At 38.6% G+C, this 19,588-nt stretch overlaps 1 protein-coding gene across 4 annotated transcripts in view; it reads left to right on the forward strand.

Annotated features, from left to right (window-relative positions):
• Rdx (radixin) overlaps nucleotides 1–19,588 on the forward strand; it is a 90,548-nt gene that overhangs the window by 4,355 nt on the left and 66,605 nt on the right. For 3 of the 4 annotated variants that reach the window (XM_029563411.1, XM_029563413.1, XM_008832812.2), the window contains exons 2-5: nucleotides 9,268–9,386; nucleotides 9,684–9,755; nucleotides 16,795–16,878; nucleotides 18,937–19,032. In XM_029563411.1, the coding sequence (XP_029419271.1) occupies nucleotides 9,744–9,755; nucleotides 16,795–16,878; nucleotides 18,937–19,032 (192 nt within the window). In that variant the 5' untranslated portion in view covers nucleotides 9,268–9,386; nucleotides 9,684–9,743. Of the gene's footprint in view, nucleotides 1–9,055; nucleotides 9,190–9,267; nucleotides 9,387–9,683; nucleotides 9,756–16,794; nucleotides 16,879–18,936; nucleotides 19,033–19,588 lie in introns of those variants that run through there. The other variant, XM_029563412.1, reaches the window with a different exon arrangement.

Here is a 19,588-nt window from a genome sequence, read left to right on the forward strand (position 1 = left end):
CCAAAAAGTGCTGCTTACTTTTCTCTGATTTATATACATTGGAAATAATAAAGTAGTGAAGCTAATTTGGAATCATTATCTATCTGCTAACATTTCGAACACTAGTCAGTTAATTAGGACCAGTGGACCAAATCCAACTTTCTTGCTTTTTTTGTAAATAAAGCTTTATTGGAACACATACATTGTTTACATATTATCTGTTGCTGCCTTTGAGCTATGATGGCAGAGACCATATGGCTGACAAAATGAGATATTTTTGAGTTTTGTTTTTTTTTTTTTTTAAGAAATAACCTAACCTTAATTTAAGATTAAAACAGCAACAAGAAGCCCCATCATGTTGAAAGCATGTTTTAAGCTGGGCCCGGTGGTGCAAGTTTGAAATCCTAGCTGCTCTGCAGGCTGAGGCAGAGGATTGTAAGCTCAAGGCCAGCCTGGACAACTTTGTAAGAGACCCTCTCTTAAAAAATAAAGAGAAAGAGCTGGTAGAGTCCTAATGGTCCAGTCCCCATTGGAAGGGTGGGAAGTGGGAAGTAGATGTTTTAGATCCAAAGAAAGGGTACTACATTATTATTTTCTGTAAGATTATACAATTTATTAGTAATTTCAGTGTCAGTAATTGATATTAAAGGTTTTCCTAAGTTTTAGATAATCCTTACTGGCTTTCAGGACCTTAAATGTTCCTTTTAATTTTTTAAATGTTGAAGTTAGAGGGGCATGGTGGTGCATGCCTTTGATCCCAGGACTTGGGAGGCAGTGGCTGGTGAATTGCTTGTGAGTTCAAGGCCAGCTTGGTCTACATAGCTAGTGTGTGGGAGGCCCTTCTTTTTTCCAGGAAGCTGAAACTGGAGTCCACTGTTACAGAATGAAGAAATGAGAAAGTTAGGCTAAAAATAAGTTAATTTACTGCCTGTTTTTGCAAATAAAGTTTTATTTGAATACATTGTAATCCGTTTACTTAGTTGCAGAGAGCGATTGCAACAGAGTATATGCCTTTAAAAACCTACAATGTTTATTTACCTGCCTCTTTACAGAAAAAGTTTGCTGACCTCTGTTTTAAGGTGTCAGTCATACAGTTGGGCAGTCGTTACCATGTGCCACATCTTGCATTTTAGACTTGAAAGGTTATCAAAGATAAAAGGAGTTGAGACTATAGAGGAAAAGACCGTTGTGCCATATTGAATGTCCTTAAAGTATGTTAAGTGCTATTGTGATGTATATCATCTGGTATTATTTTAGTTTTGTTTTGTTTTGATTTGTTTGTTTTTGAGACAGGGTCTCCCTGTAGCCTCAGTTGGCCTGGAATTCCCTATGTAGACCAGGCTGGCCTCCATCTCATAGAAGTCTGCCTGCCTCTGCCTCCTGAGTCCCAGGATAAAAAGCATATACCACCATGCCCAGTTTCATCTGGAATTAATATTCAGTGTATATAGTTCTGAGAATCTCTGTGATGTTAATTCTGGATAGCTCTTGCTTTCTACTTTTAAAGAATTTTAAATCTCCTTGTTTCTGTAAACTAGTAGTTTTTGAATAAGATAACCAGAGTAGGTGTATTTTTCCTTAAAAAGTTCTCCCTTTATAAAAGGAAGAGTGAGGACATAGGGAATCTCAGCTGTGACTAATTAACACTAGATTCCTTCCAGGTGTGTACAACCTGTGGCCTATGGGCTGTGGGCGGTGGGCTCTATGCCTCCCGGGATAGCTATGTGTAGCATGACACGTTTGTAGACAAGGCCGTGCTGAAATGTCAAAGTGTTACATACCCCTGTATGTGTGAGATGAACTAAACTTTGTTGTCATGTGGACTCTTGATACTTAAACTGTTCTTAATTTTTAGGCTTAGAAAAAAACCATTCAAACTTAGTTTGGTTTTAAGCAGAGGTGCACCTTAAACAGAAGGCTTACTACTTGCACCTAATAAACGCTCAGCATGATAATTATAGTCATTATTAAGCCTGTCAGATTATCTGGCTTTTAACTTTATTTACTTTGATTCTTGAATTAAATGAAATTACTGAAACAGTTTTGGTGAGAGATAGAGACGTGAATTCAGGAGACATAGTTACAGTGAACTTATTACAGTGTTCATGTTTGCTGTCTCTTATTACTAGCTTGGTCGTTTTGTAACACTAAAATGAGAAAATATTGTCCTTGACAATAACCACCAGAAAAATTAAAATGAGTATTATATGTAAACCTGACTCCTTATCAGAAGAAACAAGCATTTGAGCACTAACTGTAAGTCAGGCACCATTAGAGTTTCTCAAAAGGGGGTTGAATATCAGAAAATTAGATGCTTAATGGTTTTTATGGTAGTGGGGAGAGCTGCCATATGTCCTTATTGACCGCAGAAGAAATGCCTCATTTCAAAGCTCTTTAAGAAAGGCATGCGTGGTGTTTTGAGTGCTCAACTACTGCCTTATGAGTGTCTCAAAGCACATAAAAGAGACAGTTGGTGAAGACTTCTCAGTTCATTGTGAGTCTTTGGTTCTTTCCTGCTACATTGGTGACTTAGTGAACCAGCATTTCTTAAGTGTTTACTATATGGTTTTTAAAAAATGTTTTCCTAAATGTAAAGTGAAGAAGTTGGACTGGAGGTAGTTTTTACCATTTAGCACATAAAATGAATGTTTACAAATGATAATGTAACTGTTGCCTTTCTGCACACCTTAATAGATTTACGAAACTTTAGAAGAGAGACTAAATTCAGTGTAAAATGTTACTATTTCTGCTCTACATAGATTTGCATTTGCATTTTCTCAAATTTGAGAATATTTTTTGGAAAATATCTTTAAAACAGATCATTTCTATATGAACAAGTGCTTAATATCTTTAGGTTTGCATCATAGCCCTTACAGGAAGTCCAGCTACAGAAGTGATCATACTAGTTGCAGTATTTTCAAGAGTTTGTCTTTCAACTCGATAATGGCAGAAGAGAAAACTTACAGCCTGCTTTTTAAAAACTCCTGTGGATGGTCAGGGACCAGCTTGTCTCAAATACAATGAGCAGAACAGAATAGGATGGTCAGGCCAGCTCAGGTAGAATTAAAAGGACTCTGTTAACTAGTCCCAGGACTCTGGGCAAGTCACTTTTTTACCTGAATTTTCATTTCTTTATTGGAAGTATAGGGATTGGAATGTGGAAGTAGGGCAGGAGGAAGCTGGTGCTTATAAAAATTAGGCAGTGTCTGAAAGTGTGTTTAAAGTAGACATTCTGAAAATGCTAAAAAGTCGTGTCCTTGGTACTTCACTTGGGAATCATTTTATAGGTTTTAAAAAGACAGTATTGAGTTGGATATGGTGACGCACACCTTTAATCCCAGCATTAGGGGAGGTGGAGGCAGAGGCAGGATATCTGTGAGATCAAGGCCAGCCAGCCTGGTCTACATGTTGAGTTCTAGGTCAGCTGGGGCTACAGGAAGACCCTGTCTCAAAAAACAAACAAAAACCATTATTGCACTGTGAATACACTATTAACATAACTAGATTATAAGGAACAGTTTTTTGTACTTTCGAGGTTTTAAACCTGAGGGTCTATCTTCATTCCCACATCTTCCATTACGAGGTGCCAGGACCAGAGACCGTGCACCTTGTCTCAAGACGGCACTTACAGACATTACATGCAAGTTAGCCATTAAATCCGCATCGGTGAAGAAGTGTGTGTATTGCTGTAGCGTAAATTAGTGCTGTTTATATTTTAATAATTCCATTGTAACTAGTTTCTTGTAATTTTGCAAATTTTGTGCATTCATTTTATGAGTTTAAATATACTTTTCTAGGAAAAGGTTCCTAGGTTCCCCCAGGATGTCCCGTGCAGGAAAAAAATAATTGAGAACTTACTTGTCAGGGCCATTATTGCGCTGATGCCAGTTACCTTTTTAGTTCTCTTTCTGCTGCCTTGGTTGTGCTGCTTGCTGGCTGTCCAGTGAATTGACAGAGGAGTTCTTTTGGAATTTTATGTAGAGATGATTGTGTTCCAAGACAGTTTGAATCCCCAAAGGCCGAACACCATTACAGTTAGCCTTGGGGAAAGAATCACTTGGAAGTAATATTAGGCATTGTGGGATTAGTTGTCAAGCTTCAGTGTAAGGCACTAGCGGACTGACTCACGGGTGGTCGGTTGTGCTGCTGCGGTAGAGAGGAGCCTGTGTTAAGTCACCTTCAGAGTTCAAGAACAGAATGCTTTTTCTGAATGTTTTGTCTTTAGTTCCTAGCACTGTGTTAGAGTCCATATTCTCATGGGCAGATTCTGGTGCTGGGGGAGCTGTGGCACATCTCTCCAGATGCTCCTTAGGTGCTGCTGTAATTGTGCTTCACTGCTTCTGAGGAAGTCTGGAAAAGAGGAGGGCAGGACTTTAAATAGTGTGGGAGTGGGGAGAAGCTGGAGTGGGGAAAATTAAGGTAGTAAGCCTGCAAATGAGATTTTAGAAAACTAAAAAGGGAGAAGAGAGTATTTTTTTTCTAAATATTACATGAGAGAAAAGGGTAAATACACAAATGCTTGGTATGCAAATACTTATGTTTGATAACTACGTATTTAGAGAAAAGACCCAGTTTCATGTTAGAAGTGGGATCCTAGGAAATGTAACTGGGTTTCTTAACTTTTCATTAATTGTTATCTGTTCTGCTACTAACAGATAAGTTTCATTTAAAATATACAAGCCAAGAGAAACTAGACTCTGCCATTGATGTTAAATAATGTTTTGATATAAACATTTTTCAGTAATTGAGAATTGGCTACAACTTACATTTAATTCCACTGATAGTTTTGTTCTAGAAATCTTAAGGTAGAATGCATACCGATACCATATTACATAAGATAATAAACTAATCTCTAAATAGGTTAGTGAAATATAGTTTTGAAAGTTTCATATCTGACTTTTAAAATTAGAGACTATTACCTTGATTCATACTAAATGCTGATTTGTATATCTAAATATCTGTTGTAACAGACCTGTATTTTTACATAGTTGTAATGCGTGGCTAGGTAGATGTTCTGCCTCTCTACCTAACCTCACATAAATGTTGACACAGTGTGACCAAATGTACACAAACAGAATACCCTTCCCAGCAACAAACCCTGAAGTGACCTCAGGCTGCACTGTCGTGTTTCAACTGTACTTGTGATTTTAAGTTGGCTGTTGTAAAGAGTGCTGCTGAGAACGCCGTGATAGAGAGTTCTTGCTTTTATATTTATTGTTTGGGGTTTTAGTTTGGAAGCAGAATTTCCCATTCCAAAAAGCTGGTTAGTTTTTGTGATATGTTGGCAACCTTCTTTCTAGAGCCCATTTAAGAAGCTAGCAGGGATGGCTTACCTTCCAAGATGCATATGCATGTATAAATTGCACTATAATTGGAATCTTCCTAGTTGTACCAATATGCATATTGTTTTTTATTTTTATCTTTTCTGAAAATTGAGTGTTATTAGTTATGGAATGTGGTGTATTGTAGTAGATGTGGAAACTCACTGTAGTATGTGCTCAGCTCAAAGGACTTTGTGTTATGGACTGATGTGATATGGTAAGGGAACACTAAACCAAGAAAATAGTGTGAAAATTGGTCATAAAGAGTATTCTTAGTACCTGGTAGGGGCAGGCCTGAAGTGCCTCCACAGTGACATGTAATATGGTGCAGTTCTTGCAAGATTCCCACATTGGAGGGCGGGTTAGGAACATGAACCTTCTAAAATGATTGTGTGAAAAGCAAGCCCAGATGAACTGAAAATGGAATAATCTTAAAAGAGACATAAATATTACAGGAATAAAATGATTATAAGTATAACATAGCATGGCAATATTAAAAACAAAACTTTTTTCAGTCACAAAAGATTTTCTAGAAATAAAAATCATTACTGAAATTTTAAACCATGGATAAGTAAAGTAGACTTAACACTTGCTGGAGAATGGGGCTGGAGAGATGGGTTAGTGATTAGGCACACTTCATCCTCTTCCAATGTTGGGTAGCTCACGATCACCTATAATTCCAACTCCAGGAGCTCTGACACCCTCTTCTGGCCTCTGTGGGCTCTCTCTCTCTCTCTCTCTCTCTCTCTCTCTCTCTGTGCTCTCTCTCTCTCTCTCTCTCTCTCTCTCTCTCTCTCTCTCTCTCATACACACACACACACACACACACACACACACACTCCTAAAAAACAAACCGGAGAAGCAGGCGGCATGGTAGCTCATGCTTGTGGTCCTTGTATTCTGGAGGTTGAGTTTGGAGGACTATCCTAGGTTTGTAAGTTTGGGCTACATAGTAAGTCCTATGCTAGCCAGAGCTACTGTTGGAGACCTTGCCTCAACACACACACACAACTGCAGAAATCTGATTATAGTGAAAGATAAGAAAAATAGGAAAAAGTAGGCCAAGGTTAGAGAAGAAAATATCCAGAGGAAGTCCAAAAAGAATTGCTGAGTAAAAAGAACAAGGACCAAGGCAATGAGTAATAGATTTCTAGAATTCAAGAAAAGCCTGAATCTAAAGAATAAGGAAGCTTACCAAATCTTGAACAAAATAAACGAAATAAAGACAGATTAGCGCAAAGGAATGAGTTAGATTGACAACTGACTGCTCATCACAAGTGCCAGGATAAAAAGTAGTAGTAGCTCCATGAGTGGGTCATGTCCACTGAGTTCTATGTTAATTCAACAGCTACTGAAGGGGCAAACTCTTCATGAAGATGGAAGAGTTCTGAACCTATGCTTACTCAGTAATAGCCTAAAACTGTAGAAATGAAAGTTAGCATTTTATAAGGAGTCATTTGGGAAAGCTTAATATATTTCTGTCAAATTGGTTGAGTAGGCTAAAATGAGTAAAATGAAAGATTATTAAAAAAATTAAAAACTTGGTTTGACTATATCCGTTTTACCCAATGCAATGCATTTTATACAGTATTTTTGATAATATCTGTAAGAGTCACAAACTGACCTTGTAGTAAATAGAGGAGGTACTCAAATGCAGAAAGAATTTAAAAATTAGCATTTCACCTATAGACATAAAACTCTTCTTACATTTGAAAATTTAAAATTGGGGCTGGAACAGCATTGGCTGCTCTTGGCAGAGGACCCAGGTGTGGGGTTCCCAGCACCCACATGGTGACTCACAACCCTCTGTAACTCCAGTTCCAGGGGAATCTGATTCCCTCTTCTGACCTCTACAGGCATTGCAGGAGATGGATGCACTTATACACATGCAGGCAGTACACTCATACACATAAAATAAAAAGTAATAAAATATTTAAAAAATAAAGTAAAAAGAACACTTGACTGCTCTTGCAGTGGACCTGGGTTCAGTTCTCAGCACCCACGTGGTAGCTAACAGCCATCTGTGACTCCAGTTCCAGGGTACCCGATGCCACCATTTGATCTCTGCAGGCACAGAATGCACATAGTGTACTACATACATGCAGTCAAGACACTCATGCACATAAAAAAATGTTATTTTTAAAAAGAAAATCTAAAGTGGAAAAACAGTAACGTAAAGCATTTGGTGATTATAAATCATGGTCAGAAGCTGAACAGTAAGAGACATAGATACAGATTCTGAAGTTGTAATCAGGCGCATGGCTTGCCTGAGGCAGGAGGATCATGGAGAATTTGAAGCCAGCCCAGGCTGTATAATGAGTTCCAGGCCATCTTGGGCAAAATGTGAGAACCTATCTCAAAAAACCAAAAATCCAAAATAACAGTAAATAAAAACCCTAAGCCACTGAAGTAATTAAAAAATTAGAAAATGGTGTGCCTTTGAATGTAAGGCAAGCTTTATTTCCCCCTTAAGATAAAGGGAAACAGTTGTGTTTTAGGAAGCTTTTCTACCTTCATTTTGAACATGAGAGTTCTGTTTAAGGAAGGTGTATCAACTTGAAACCAAAACCCCTTTAGTTCAGGTTTGGAAAGCTCACAGGGTAATCATGAGAAATTGGTAAAGACATCTAGAACAGATTTGATTGCTGCTCTTGCAGAGGATGACGGTTCAGTTCGCAGTACTCACATGGCAGGTCACAACCATCTGCAGCTCCAGTTCCAGGGGATTTGAGGACGCCTCTTCTTGGGGAACTAGGCATACACACGGTGCACATGCATACATGCAGGCAAATCTCTCTGTCTTAGACACATACACACACACACACACACACACACACACACACACACAATCTAAAATTATCCAACAGTTACAGTGTAGATAGTGTTACAAATCACCATAGTACAAAATTTTTACAGACCACTAGTTCAAATATGTATAGTTGTGACTTGAGATAATGTGGGACTGTGGGTAAATCCCTTGACGCACAAACAAGCATGCGAACTGATTCATGATAGGATCTGAACTAGGGGAAAGTGATGGAAAGTGATGTAGAAAAGTTGGTCTGTCAGGTCGTAAAAGTAGGGAAGTTAGATTGGAAATAGGCTAGAAAAGTTGAGAGATGAAGGATTTAGCTTCTAGCTGAAGGCTATTGCCCAGTTATTCAGATTAAAATAAAATTCAAAATTCACAAAACTCTGGAGGAAGTTATCTGTATAGAGAGGTTTATTATGTGCTTGAATAAAATTTATAGAGATGACCTTATTGTAGTGTGTATTAATTTAGCTGATGCTACTAATATCTTGGCAGAGCTGTTATCTAGGTTATCTAGCTTACTATCTAGGTAAGCTTAATTTTTTATTTTTTATTTTAAGTGTATGAGTATTGCTTACATGTATGAAAGTGCACCCATGTTGTACATTGCCTACATAGGTCATAGGTCAGAAGAGGGCATCGGATCCCCTGGAACTGGAATTAGGATGGTTGTTAGCTGCCATGTGGGTGTTGGGAATCAAACCCAGGTCCTCTGCAAGAGCACCAGTGCTATTAACCACTGAACCTTCTATTAAGCCTTGCTTATTTTTAATGTAGCTAATACAACACTTAAATTGGATTACTTTCTTTTTCCTCCATAGCTAATAATGATTAAGGATTTTAGATCTTTTGGTAGATGTGTCAGGACAAACTCAATTGTGTTCTATCTTTTTTAGTGAGACTGTTTACCCTAAGACAACATGATGGTCTGTCCTTATTAAAATTTGTTGCCTTAGTGGGAGAAGATATGGTTTAACGTTGGTCTTCAAGACAGTTCTCAATTTCAGTGGAGGCCATTAGGCTTGCTGGTGAGCCAAGCACATGTGTTATTGTGCAGAACTGCCTTACATACCTCAGGTGAATAAGCTACTGTATATTTTTCTCAGATTTTCCAATTTCAGGAAGTAAAACTAACTTCAGCAAATCTTTTTGCAGATCACATTGATCAGGATTCCTTGTCATGTTTGACAGTACAGAATAAAGGTTGGAAGCATCCTTGGGTCTTAGCACTGGAATCTACCCTTCACTTTTGCTGTCCCTTTCCTACGAGGCAGGTACGTGGAGGAACCTGTAGAGCAGTCAGCCTCTGGCTCCTTAGCAGTCACGCTTTCCTGCTGTGCTCCCTGTAACTAAAAGCTGTAGTAGATCAGCATACTGTATGCTGTGTTAGTCGAGATGTGTGGTGTTTTCAGTTCTGTGTATTAAGCTTTTGAGGGAATGTAAAGTGCTAGTAAAAGGCATCGAGAGAACATGGTGTTGTCGCCTTTAACCCTTTTTATCTTGATCTCTGCATGTATTGCTAAAATCCTTAAATAAAAGGTAATAAATTATGCTTTCTTTTTCTTTAATAGGTGAGAACAGTTTATAGAAGTGAAGAATTCTTAAAGAAGGTAACAAAAAAGAAAAGGAAAATGCCTAAACCAGTAAGTGTACTTCGCTACTTTTCATACTACTTAGTTTTATGTGTGTGGAGAATAGTCATGGGTTGTAGTTAAGCCTGAAATTCATGAATTCTGAGATCAAACTGTCTTTATTTTTATTCTGGTTCTCCTATTTAATCTGGGGGAAGTTTTGTTAGTCTATTTTGCTCTCAATTCCCTTTATATAAAATGGGGATATGATTATTTAATTTCCTCAGGGAGCGTGGTAAAGATTTTATATGAATCTGATATACATTCAGTGCCCAGTAAATGTAACTTACTGTTTGGAGAGAAGAGTGAGAGGTCTAGAGGACTCATGCCTGTGCATTTTCCCAGAATTCCAGCTCTGCACAGATGCTGGTGATACCTTAGATCTGTATTCCTGTGTCATTTTCTTGTAGAATTACATACTGCTTCCTGACTAAGATTCATTCTTTTTCTTCACCTAATGAAACGAGTATTTTCGTCAGTGTTTCTTTTGGTTAATTGTGTATATCGCAAGCTGGCCTTGAATTCATAATCCTCCTCCCTTAGCTTCCTCAGTGCTGGGATTAAGATACTACAGGTGGACTGGAGCCTTCGTTCAGCAGTTAAAAGAACAAACTGATTTGCAGAGGACATGAGTTTGATTTCCAGCACCCATGTGAGGCAGCTAACAGTCTCCTATAACTCTAGCTCCAGGGGGATCTGCTGTGGGTGCTGGCATTCACATGCAGATACCCCCACACATAGACCCTCACACATACACATAATTTTAAAAAGTAATCTTTTTTGCTGTTTTTATTTTTTTTGAGATAGGGTCTCCCTGTAGCCCTAGCTGACCTGGAACTCATCATGTAGACCAGGCTGGCCTTGAGTTTACAGAGATCTGCCTGCCTCTGCCTCCCAAGTGCTGGGATTAAAGGCGTGCACCACCATGCCAGGCAAAAGCAAAAACTTTTTAAAAAGTTATTACAAGTGTGTGCCACTATGCCTGGTCCAATTATATTTTTAAAGAAAACTTTGGTTATTAGTCACTGTAGAGTAACTGTCAGTGTCAGCAGGCTAGGAGTGGCAGAGATGGCTCAGTGGTTAAGAGCACTGACTGCTTTTGCAGAGGACCTGGTTTTGGTTCCCAGCACCCATGTTGGACAGCTCACAACTGACTGTAACCCTAGCTCCAAGGGATCTAACACTTTTTAGTACTCCAAGTGTACCTGCATGCATGTAGTACACATACTTACACAGACATGCACAGATGCATTCTTTTTGTATTTTTTTGATATAATATTATTAATTCTTCTAGGATTTTGTACAATGTATTTTGGTCATATTCGTCTCCCCACTCCTTCTCTCGAACTCTTCTAGGATCCACTCTTAACCACTCCCCCTCCCAACTTTGTATCCTCTTACTTTCTTAGTAACTTACTGAGTTCAGATTGTCCTGCCCATATACTCATGGGTGTAGGGCTGTCCACTGGGTTGAGATAGACATACTAGGAGGCATACCCTTAAAGAAAATGGATGGTCCCTCCCCAAGAAGCTGTCAGCTGTCAATAGCTTCTCAGTAAGGAGCTCCTCCATGCTCCTTATAGAATGTTTGTTGGCTTGATCTTGTGTAGGTGTTGTGTAGGCAACCAGAGCTCCTTTGAGTTCCCGAGTACAGTAGCCTTGTCATGTCCAAAAGGTGCTGTTTTTCTCTGGTCCTCCCTGAACTCTGGTTCTTAAAATGTTTCCATTTCCTTTTCCAAAATGGCTCCTGAGCTTTTGTGACTGAGCACTCCACTGACACTTATTTTCTGTACTTTGACCAGTTGTGAATTGCTGTGTTAACCACTGTCCACTGCACAAACTTCTGTGATGAAGTTTGAGATTTGTACTAATCTATAGGTATAAGGATATGAATTTAGAGGGCAGTTTGATGCTATGCCCATTTAGCAGAATAATAGTAGTATATTAACCCCAAGGGCCAGAGTTCTCTAACCCTGGGTTCTTTGTCAGATTTACAGTGCCAAAAGTTTTTAGGTTAGTATATTGTCACTGTTTCTTTCCCCACATGCCTTAATAACAAGAATGCTCTTTTCAAAACACAAAAGCATAGAGGAATTCAGTTTCACTTCCATATTTTATAGTGATTCTGCTGACCCAGTTTTCTACTTAGTATAATGTGACCTGATCAAGTCATAACTTCTGTAAACTGTAATTATTATTATTATTGTTATTATTTAAGGCAGGGTCTCAACTATGTAGCCCTGGCCTAGAGAGAACTCACTATGTAGAACAGGCTGGCCTTGAATTCACAGATATCTGCCTGCCTGTCTCCTGATTGCCAGGATTTAAAGTTGTGCAGCTCCATGACTAGCCCCCTTATTTTTAATGTTAATCTTGATTTCATAATAGGAATTTTATTACCTCAGAGGTCTAAGTTCCATTTTTATTTTTCACAGTCTTATTTATTAACTGATAGTGGTTTCTTTTAAGTTAAAGTCTTAGAATTTTTGTCAGCTTTAATTTCTAATTTGATAAATATAACTCATAAATGAAAACTTTTCTGAGTGCTTTTGAATTTTTTTTTTTTTTTTTTTTTTTTTTTGGTCTTTTTGAGACAGGGTCTTCTTGTAGCCTCAGCTGGCCTGGATCTCACTCTGTAGACCAGGCTGGCCTTGAACTCACAAAGATCTGCCTACTTCTGCATCCCTAGTGCTGAGTGTTGGGATTGAAGGCATGTGCCACCATACCCAGCCTGAGTGCTTTTGATTTTTAAGAGTGTAACAAGAACTTGAGCCCAAGAGGTTTGAGAGCATCCAGGCTAGCCTCTAGTCATTGTTACTTGTAGTTAAAGTTGTCGCATTGCTGTTCCAGCCAGCGGGAAGAGCGGACAGAGCATAGGGAAGCGTGCCTGCTGTTATATGATGCTGATAGGTGAAGGAGTGGTCTAGATCGCTAATGCCGGTGCAGGAATGGCCTAGATCCCTAATGCCATGTTCTCCCAGTGAGTCACTAGTTTCAAGAGACACTAGCTCAGCAGCTCCATGCCCAGCTATAATTTTGATAGCTGTTGGTAGTCAAACAACAGCATTATCTGCTATGTTTGTGATTAGTGTAGGAGAGAAAAATCACCATAAATTTAGAACAATTTCTGAAGCAGAACAACCACTTAAGATCTCAGAAATAAAAACTGACTCTCTTGCTAGATCTAGGAAGAAAGCCTACAGTGAAAGCTGTTCTAAATGTGTCAATGGTGGAAACTCTTTTTACAGTCAGGAGCTAGAGCTATGTACATCATTGCTTCTGTTCAACCTTAGATAGAAAAAAAGAAACCAAAAGCTAGGAACTAGAAAGAAACACTGAAAATACTGAGAATATTTACATTGATGTTGCAAGTTAGTTGTCCACTAGCCAAATGCTAGTCAACTAACTACCTGTTCTACTGCCCACCAGCTAAGAATGATATTTTTACATTTTCAGTGGTTGAAAAGAAGTTTTTTTAACTCATGAAATTCAGATTTCAGTGATGATAGTAAAGTTTTATCAGAATACAGCGTGTTCAGGTGTTTATTATCTGTGTTGGTTTGTTGCTAGAGTGGCCGAGGTGAGTAAATGTGGACCTGTCTTTACTGTAGCTGATAAAAAAAAAACCAAAAACCAAAAAAGAAACACAAAAAACATAGTGATCAAGGGAAAAATATCTTAATAGATGATTATTATGATTTTTTTTTTGGAAAAAATTATAAACAGTCTCTTGCCAAAAAGACATTAAAAAAAAAAAAAAGCAAAAAACCCTAAGTCTGTGTAGAGGGAGCTATAGTGATGAACAGAAAAATGGAAAGGGGTCAGCTCAACCCCAAGCCTGGGGAATTTATGAAGTTGCATTGCTAAGTCACAATGGGATTCGATTTTACATGGAGGAAGTGTAAAGATGAAGAACCAAGATTAGCCACAAAAGTTGTGAAGAATGTGGGGAGGTGTGCTATAGTAATTAAGACAGTAGGTACTCAGTGAATCATTAAATTGACCATTGTATAGACACTTGATTTATGATAGAGCATTCTTTTGGGAGTCAATTAACTTTATTAGTTACATTTGGAATTCTAAAGTTTCTGTGTTATCCTTATGGGAACTTAGAAATGAAATAGAATTTCTGTCTTGTCATAAGCAAAAATTGTCAAAGACCAATTATAAGAAACTTTTGAGAGTGCTGGGTGTGGTAGAGCACTTCTTTAATTCCAGCACTCAGGAGGCAGAGGTGAGCAGATCTCTCTCTATTGAGTTTCCAGCACAGCCTGGTCTACATAGTGAGTTACAGGCTAGCCAGAGCTGCATAGTGAGACCCTGTCTCAAAACAAAACAAAACAAATAAACCAAAACAAAACATGACCAACCCTCTAAGATGTATAATAGACAAAATATAGAATATCTTCTGGCTCTAGAATAGGGAGGGATTTCTTAAAAATGGCAAAAAATTCATATTTATATAAAGAATTGATGAATTCAACATTAAAATAAGGAATATCTGTTTCTCATAAAGCCACCATACAGAAAGTAGAATGACAAGCCACAAACTGGAGATTTAAAAAAAAATATTTTCTTTATTTTTATTTCATGTGTATAAGTGTGTGGCCTGCATGTACATAAGTGCACCCGTGTCATGCCTGCACGTACGTAAGTGCACCTGTGTCATGCAGTACCTGTGGAGGCCAGAACACGGCATTGGATCCCTTGAAAGTGGAATTTCAGACAGTTGTTAGCTGCCATGTGGGTGCTGGGATTCAAATCTGGGTCCTCTGCAGCCAGTGCTCTTAACTGCTGAGCCATCTCTTCAGCCCCCACTTTATTTTTAAATGAAACAAGTAATTAACAAGGAATTAGTACTGGGAGCTGGGCATCATGGTATACTCAGCTAAGCTGAGGCAATAGGCTCACAAGTTCTAAGACTAGTGTCTCAAATGTTATAAAGACCTTCTAGATAATAGAAAGGAAAAAAGCAAAAGCAGCCACAAAACTGCATAACAGAAGAAAAAGACGGATGTGAATAGACAGGTGAGACAGTGATTTCAAAAGTGTGTGGTATGTGTTTTCCATCTTTCTGTAGCAAATTAACTACAACTTTGGTATCTGAAAATAACACCCATTTACTATGTCTCAGTGGGACTGGTTCTCTGCTTGGGGTCTTCAAAGGCAGATGCTTGTCAGCCCTGTTCTCATGTAGAGGTTGACCTCTTCCAGGTTCTTTATTGTTACAGACATGGTTCATTGCTGTGCAGAATGAGCCACTCTTTACCAAAGGACACAGTCCTCATATTTCTGCTGGCTGTTGGTCCAGGGCCACCGATACTTCCTAGAGGCTAGTTACAGTTCCTTGTCCCCTTCTCTTCAGGAATGGATGACCCATGTGTCAGATTTCTTTCACAATTTTAAATCACTCTGACCGGTTTTGAAATCAACCAGAGAAATCATTTGCTTGTTTTAAAATTAAGTTTTGCTGGGCATGGTGGTGTGCCAGCACTCGGGAGCCAGCGGAAGGCAGATTTCTGTAAGATCTAGGCCAGCCTGGTCTACACAGTGAGTTCTAGACCAGCGCCAGCTACAGGGAGACCCTGTCTCAAGCCAAAGAATACGGAGTTTTGTCATGACACCTTTAAACCTATGTGTCACGTGTCACACTTAGTTCTCATTCCTTCCTCTCCCTACTGTCCTCACTTGTGTCCCTCCTCCTCTAGCTAGTTCCCTTGCCTGCTTCAGTTAGGCCCCTCTTCTTATCCACATGGATTCCATTGTCCCATTCCCACCTCCCTTAAGAGCCCTTCCTTCCATAATCTCCTTCCTACGCACACATACATAACTATATCAGATAGATATAAGGACACCACACACACATACACGTACATGTACTTATTATATTTGTGTTTGAATCTGGCTTATTTTGTTCAGCATGATGATTTCCAGTTGCCTTCATTTCCCTGCGTATACAATTTAAATTTTCCTTTATGACTGCATAAAATTCCATTATGTATACCATATTTTTATCCATTTGTTCAAAGATACCTATACTTGTTCCTTTTCCTGGATATTGTGATGGTGCAGCAGGCGATATGGGTGTACAAATATCTCTGTTTGCTTAGCGCCCTTCAGGTATCTGTAGAGCAGTGAGGCTGGATCACATGCTATTCTAAGTTTTTTGAGGAACAGTGACTGCACCAGTTTACATTCTCACCAGCAGTAAATAAGGATTACTTTTCTCCCACATCCTAACCAGCATTTGTTGTCATTTGTATTCTTGATGACAGTCAATAAATTTAATTATGATGCAAATAACAGGTTTCCTTATGGCATTTTCATGCATACATTTTATAATGAAGAAATCTGGGTGACATTCAAAGAATCAGGAGTTCTTCAGTTTGAATTTTTTTTCTATTTGATATTCCTGTGTCCTTATGGAAGTGGCTTCTCTTCTTCCATTATGTGGGTTCTGGCATTGGAACTCAGGTTGTCAGGCTTGGCAGCAAGTGCCTGACCTTACTCAGTGAGCCAGCTCACCAGCTCTCCAGTAGTTACTTTAAATGAGAGCTTCACAAGCTTTTTTTTTTTTTTTTTTTTAAATGTTTTGAGGTTTTTCGGTAATGAAAATCAAGCTGTATCACTTTTAATCAGATGCTAGTGGGGGTGCCTGAAGATCTGTATAGAGCAGTCGCCGATCATGCTGAGGCCCTTTGTTCATTTCCTTGTATTGTGACCTCCCCACCTCCATAAAAAAACGTATTGAACTGTGCGTGTGTGTGTATGCCTGTCATCCAGCAGTGGGGAGTGTGCTGAGGCAGGAGCATTGCAAGCAGGCCAGCCTGAGTAACATAAGACCTTATCTCAAAAACAAAAAACAAAACAAAACAAAAAAGGGCTGGGGATATAGCCCAGCTTCCTTGCCTGGTACACACAAAGTCCTGAATTTGATCCCCAGCATCCTAGCCCACAAAATTATTGTAAATCAAAGTATTTTGTCATGTTTACTACTTAGTAAATAGATTATTCTCTTTCCTAATCACTATCTCTTTTGGTTTTATTACAGATCAATGTAAGAGTAACTACTATGGATGCTGAGCTAGAATTTGCCATTCAGCCCAATACAACTGGCAAACAACTTTTTGATCAGGTATCATTTAACCCCATGAAACGTGAAACTGTACATGTGGCGTATGCACATGTGTCTGTGTGTCTGTGGGAGGGTACACACACTGAGGCCAGTGGTGGGGCACTGAGCCACTATCAGGATCTGTCACTGAACCTGGAGTCAGGCTGGTGGGCAGTAATCCACAGCAGTCCTCTAGTCTGCACCCTTCAACTCGGGGGTTACCATTGTGAGTGGACACATCCAATTTGTTACGTGGGTTCAGGAATACAAACTCAGGTCCTCATGTGCACAGCAGGCACTCTTAACCACTGAGCTATCTCTCAGTCCCAAAGCATGCAACTTATGACATCATTATGTCATGATACTAATTCCTATACCTTCATCGATAATCAAACAAGGTAGCACTTAGAAAGAAATTTTGACTGTACCTCTTCAGACTGTTTGAATAACTATAGGGATATTTATATGTTCTCATTTCTACTTTTGTGGAAATAGAACATAAATGAATTTTTTAAAAACATTCTTAAAGCATAAAGGGGGCAGCAAGATGCTCAGCAGGTGCAGGCTGCCAAGTCTGATGACCTGAGTTCGGTCTCTGAGACTCACATGGTGGAAGGGAGAACTGACTCCTGCAAGTTGTCCTCTGTCCTCCATGTGCATGCTGTAGCTCTTGCACACCCCTCCCCAAGTGAACTTTTTAAAAGCATAGAAATTGTACATAATCTAGTATCTCACTACATACATATGGTGTGTGATGTTTAAGTTAGGTTAATCATGTCATTTATGTCTTTATGGTGAAAATATTAAAAATTCTTCTAACATTTTGAATTATATAGTACACTATTGTTTTTATTCACCTTACAATGTCATAGCAAATGATGACTTTTTACTTCTGTATAGTTAACTATAATGTAGAACCCATTGACCAACCCTCTCTGGGTGTTTAATTTATTGTTTTTACTTGTGGTACTAAAATAGAGTATTTATGTATTCATGGACTCAGTGAGTATACAAGATTTTGTAGGGTGAAAGAAGTAGTAAAATGTTTGTATGTTTGTATTTTTTATCTTTCTTCTTCCCAAGTCTCTTAAAATCTATGCTTTATTGTTTATGAACATGTTTTTGAATATTTATAAATTCTTCTGTTGTAGTTATGCTCCTAGCAAGCTACTCTATTGCAAAGCTTTTTGACCAGGTAGTTGAAAGGATGTTAGGTAAGAAACAGAAGTGCAGAATAAATGACTCTTGGACAGACTCATCCTGACCCAGGATATTTTGGCTATGGATCTGCAGTTCCCACCTTCCACTCTGTCTTGTAGAATCTTCAACAGAGCCGTGGCTTTCTTCCCTGGGAACTTTAGTTTATACTATTTATTCTGTCAAAGACATGGATATCAAGATGATTAAAATAATAATCTTTGTCCTTACATGCTATATGGTGAAAGACACTATAACCCAGCTAATGATGATAAAGTATGCTAATATCCAGATAAAATATTATGGAACCTCAACAACTGGTGAATTTTATCTTTATGATAGAAGGTTTATTCACCAAAGGATTTTAGTTGAGCCGAGCTTTTAAGAATAGATTATTCAACAGGTGATAAAGGTGCAGAAGAAGTAGTCTAGGTAAAAACTTGAGAAAAGATGTAGAAAGGTGAAATTTCTGGTATTTCCAAGAATTGCTTCTTCTCAGTGAAGGTGGAGCCCTGAGTCCACCAGAGAGGTGCACATTGCCCTGGATGCTGATGGGGTGCCTGCAGGAACAGACTGAAATAGGAATGTAGGCTTATGACAGCTGTTTTTTATTCTTTAGACTTATTCTTTTATTTTTTGAGGTTGTGGTGTGAGCTGAAGAAAATAAAGAAGATTGACGTGACATTATAGAATTGAGTATGGAAAACCCACATTGAAGTTTCAAGAAATGTTCTTTGAATATATTAAAAAGAATATGCTAAAAGAAAATCTTTTCTGTGGTGAAGGGATGTCTTTTATACCTATACAGTTGTGATGTATAATGTGCAGTGTCATCTAATTATAATGTGAATGTTGAACTAAATTGGTTTATCCATTTTTTAGGTAGTAAAGACAGTTGGTTTACGTGAGGTGTGGTTTTTTGGGCTGCAGTATGTAGACAGCAAAGGTTATTCTACATGGCTTAAATTGAATAAAAAGGTAAGATGTGTATAATAATATTAAGCTAATAGCTCAATTAATTTGATGTATTTCTGAATTTGGGCTGCAAAAGCTCAGGGTTTTACTAGTGCCAAGCTTTGTTGACTGCTGAGCTATCCTCCAGCCCAGCAGCTGTTTCTTAACCATTGCAGCTGTCACGCCTTTTATTCATTTAGGCACAATGAAGTATTATTTTAATTAAAAAAAATTTTTTTTAATTTTTATTTTATGTGGATGAGTGTTATGCCTGCACGCAGGTAAGTGCACCCTTGTCATGCAATGCCCGCAGAGGACAGAAGAGGCCGTCAGATCCAGTTGTTAGCTGCCATGTGGGTGCTGGGATTCGAACCCGGGTCTTCTCTAAGAACAGTCAGTGTTCTTAACTGCTGAGCCATCTCTCCAGCCCCAGAAGTATTATTTTAAAGCAGGTATTAATTTAAGCATCTGAAGGTAAGTTCCAGAATGCAGAGAAGTTTTCAGTTTGGCTGTTGTAGGCAAACTGAAGGGTCACATGCAGCCTCCGCAGCATGTTTGTTTATAGATTGAAAATCTTACT

This window comes from Nannospalax galili, unplaced genomic scaffold, assembly GCF_000622305.1.
Source record: "Nannospalax galili isolate Female #2095 unplaced genomic scaffold, S.galili_v1.0 scaffold335, whole genome shotgun sequence".
Classification (NCBI taxonomy): Eukaryota; Metazoa; Chordata; class Mammalia; order Rodentia; family Spalacidae; genus Nannospalax; species Nannospalax galili.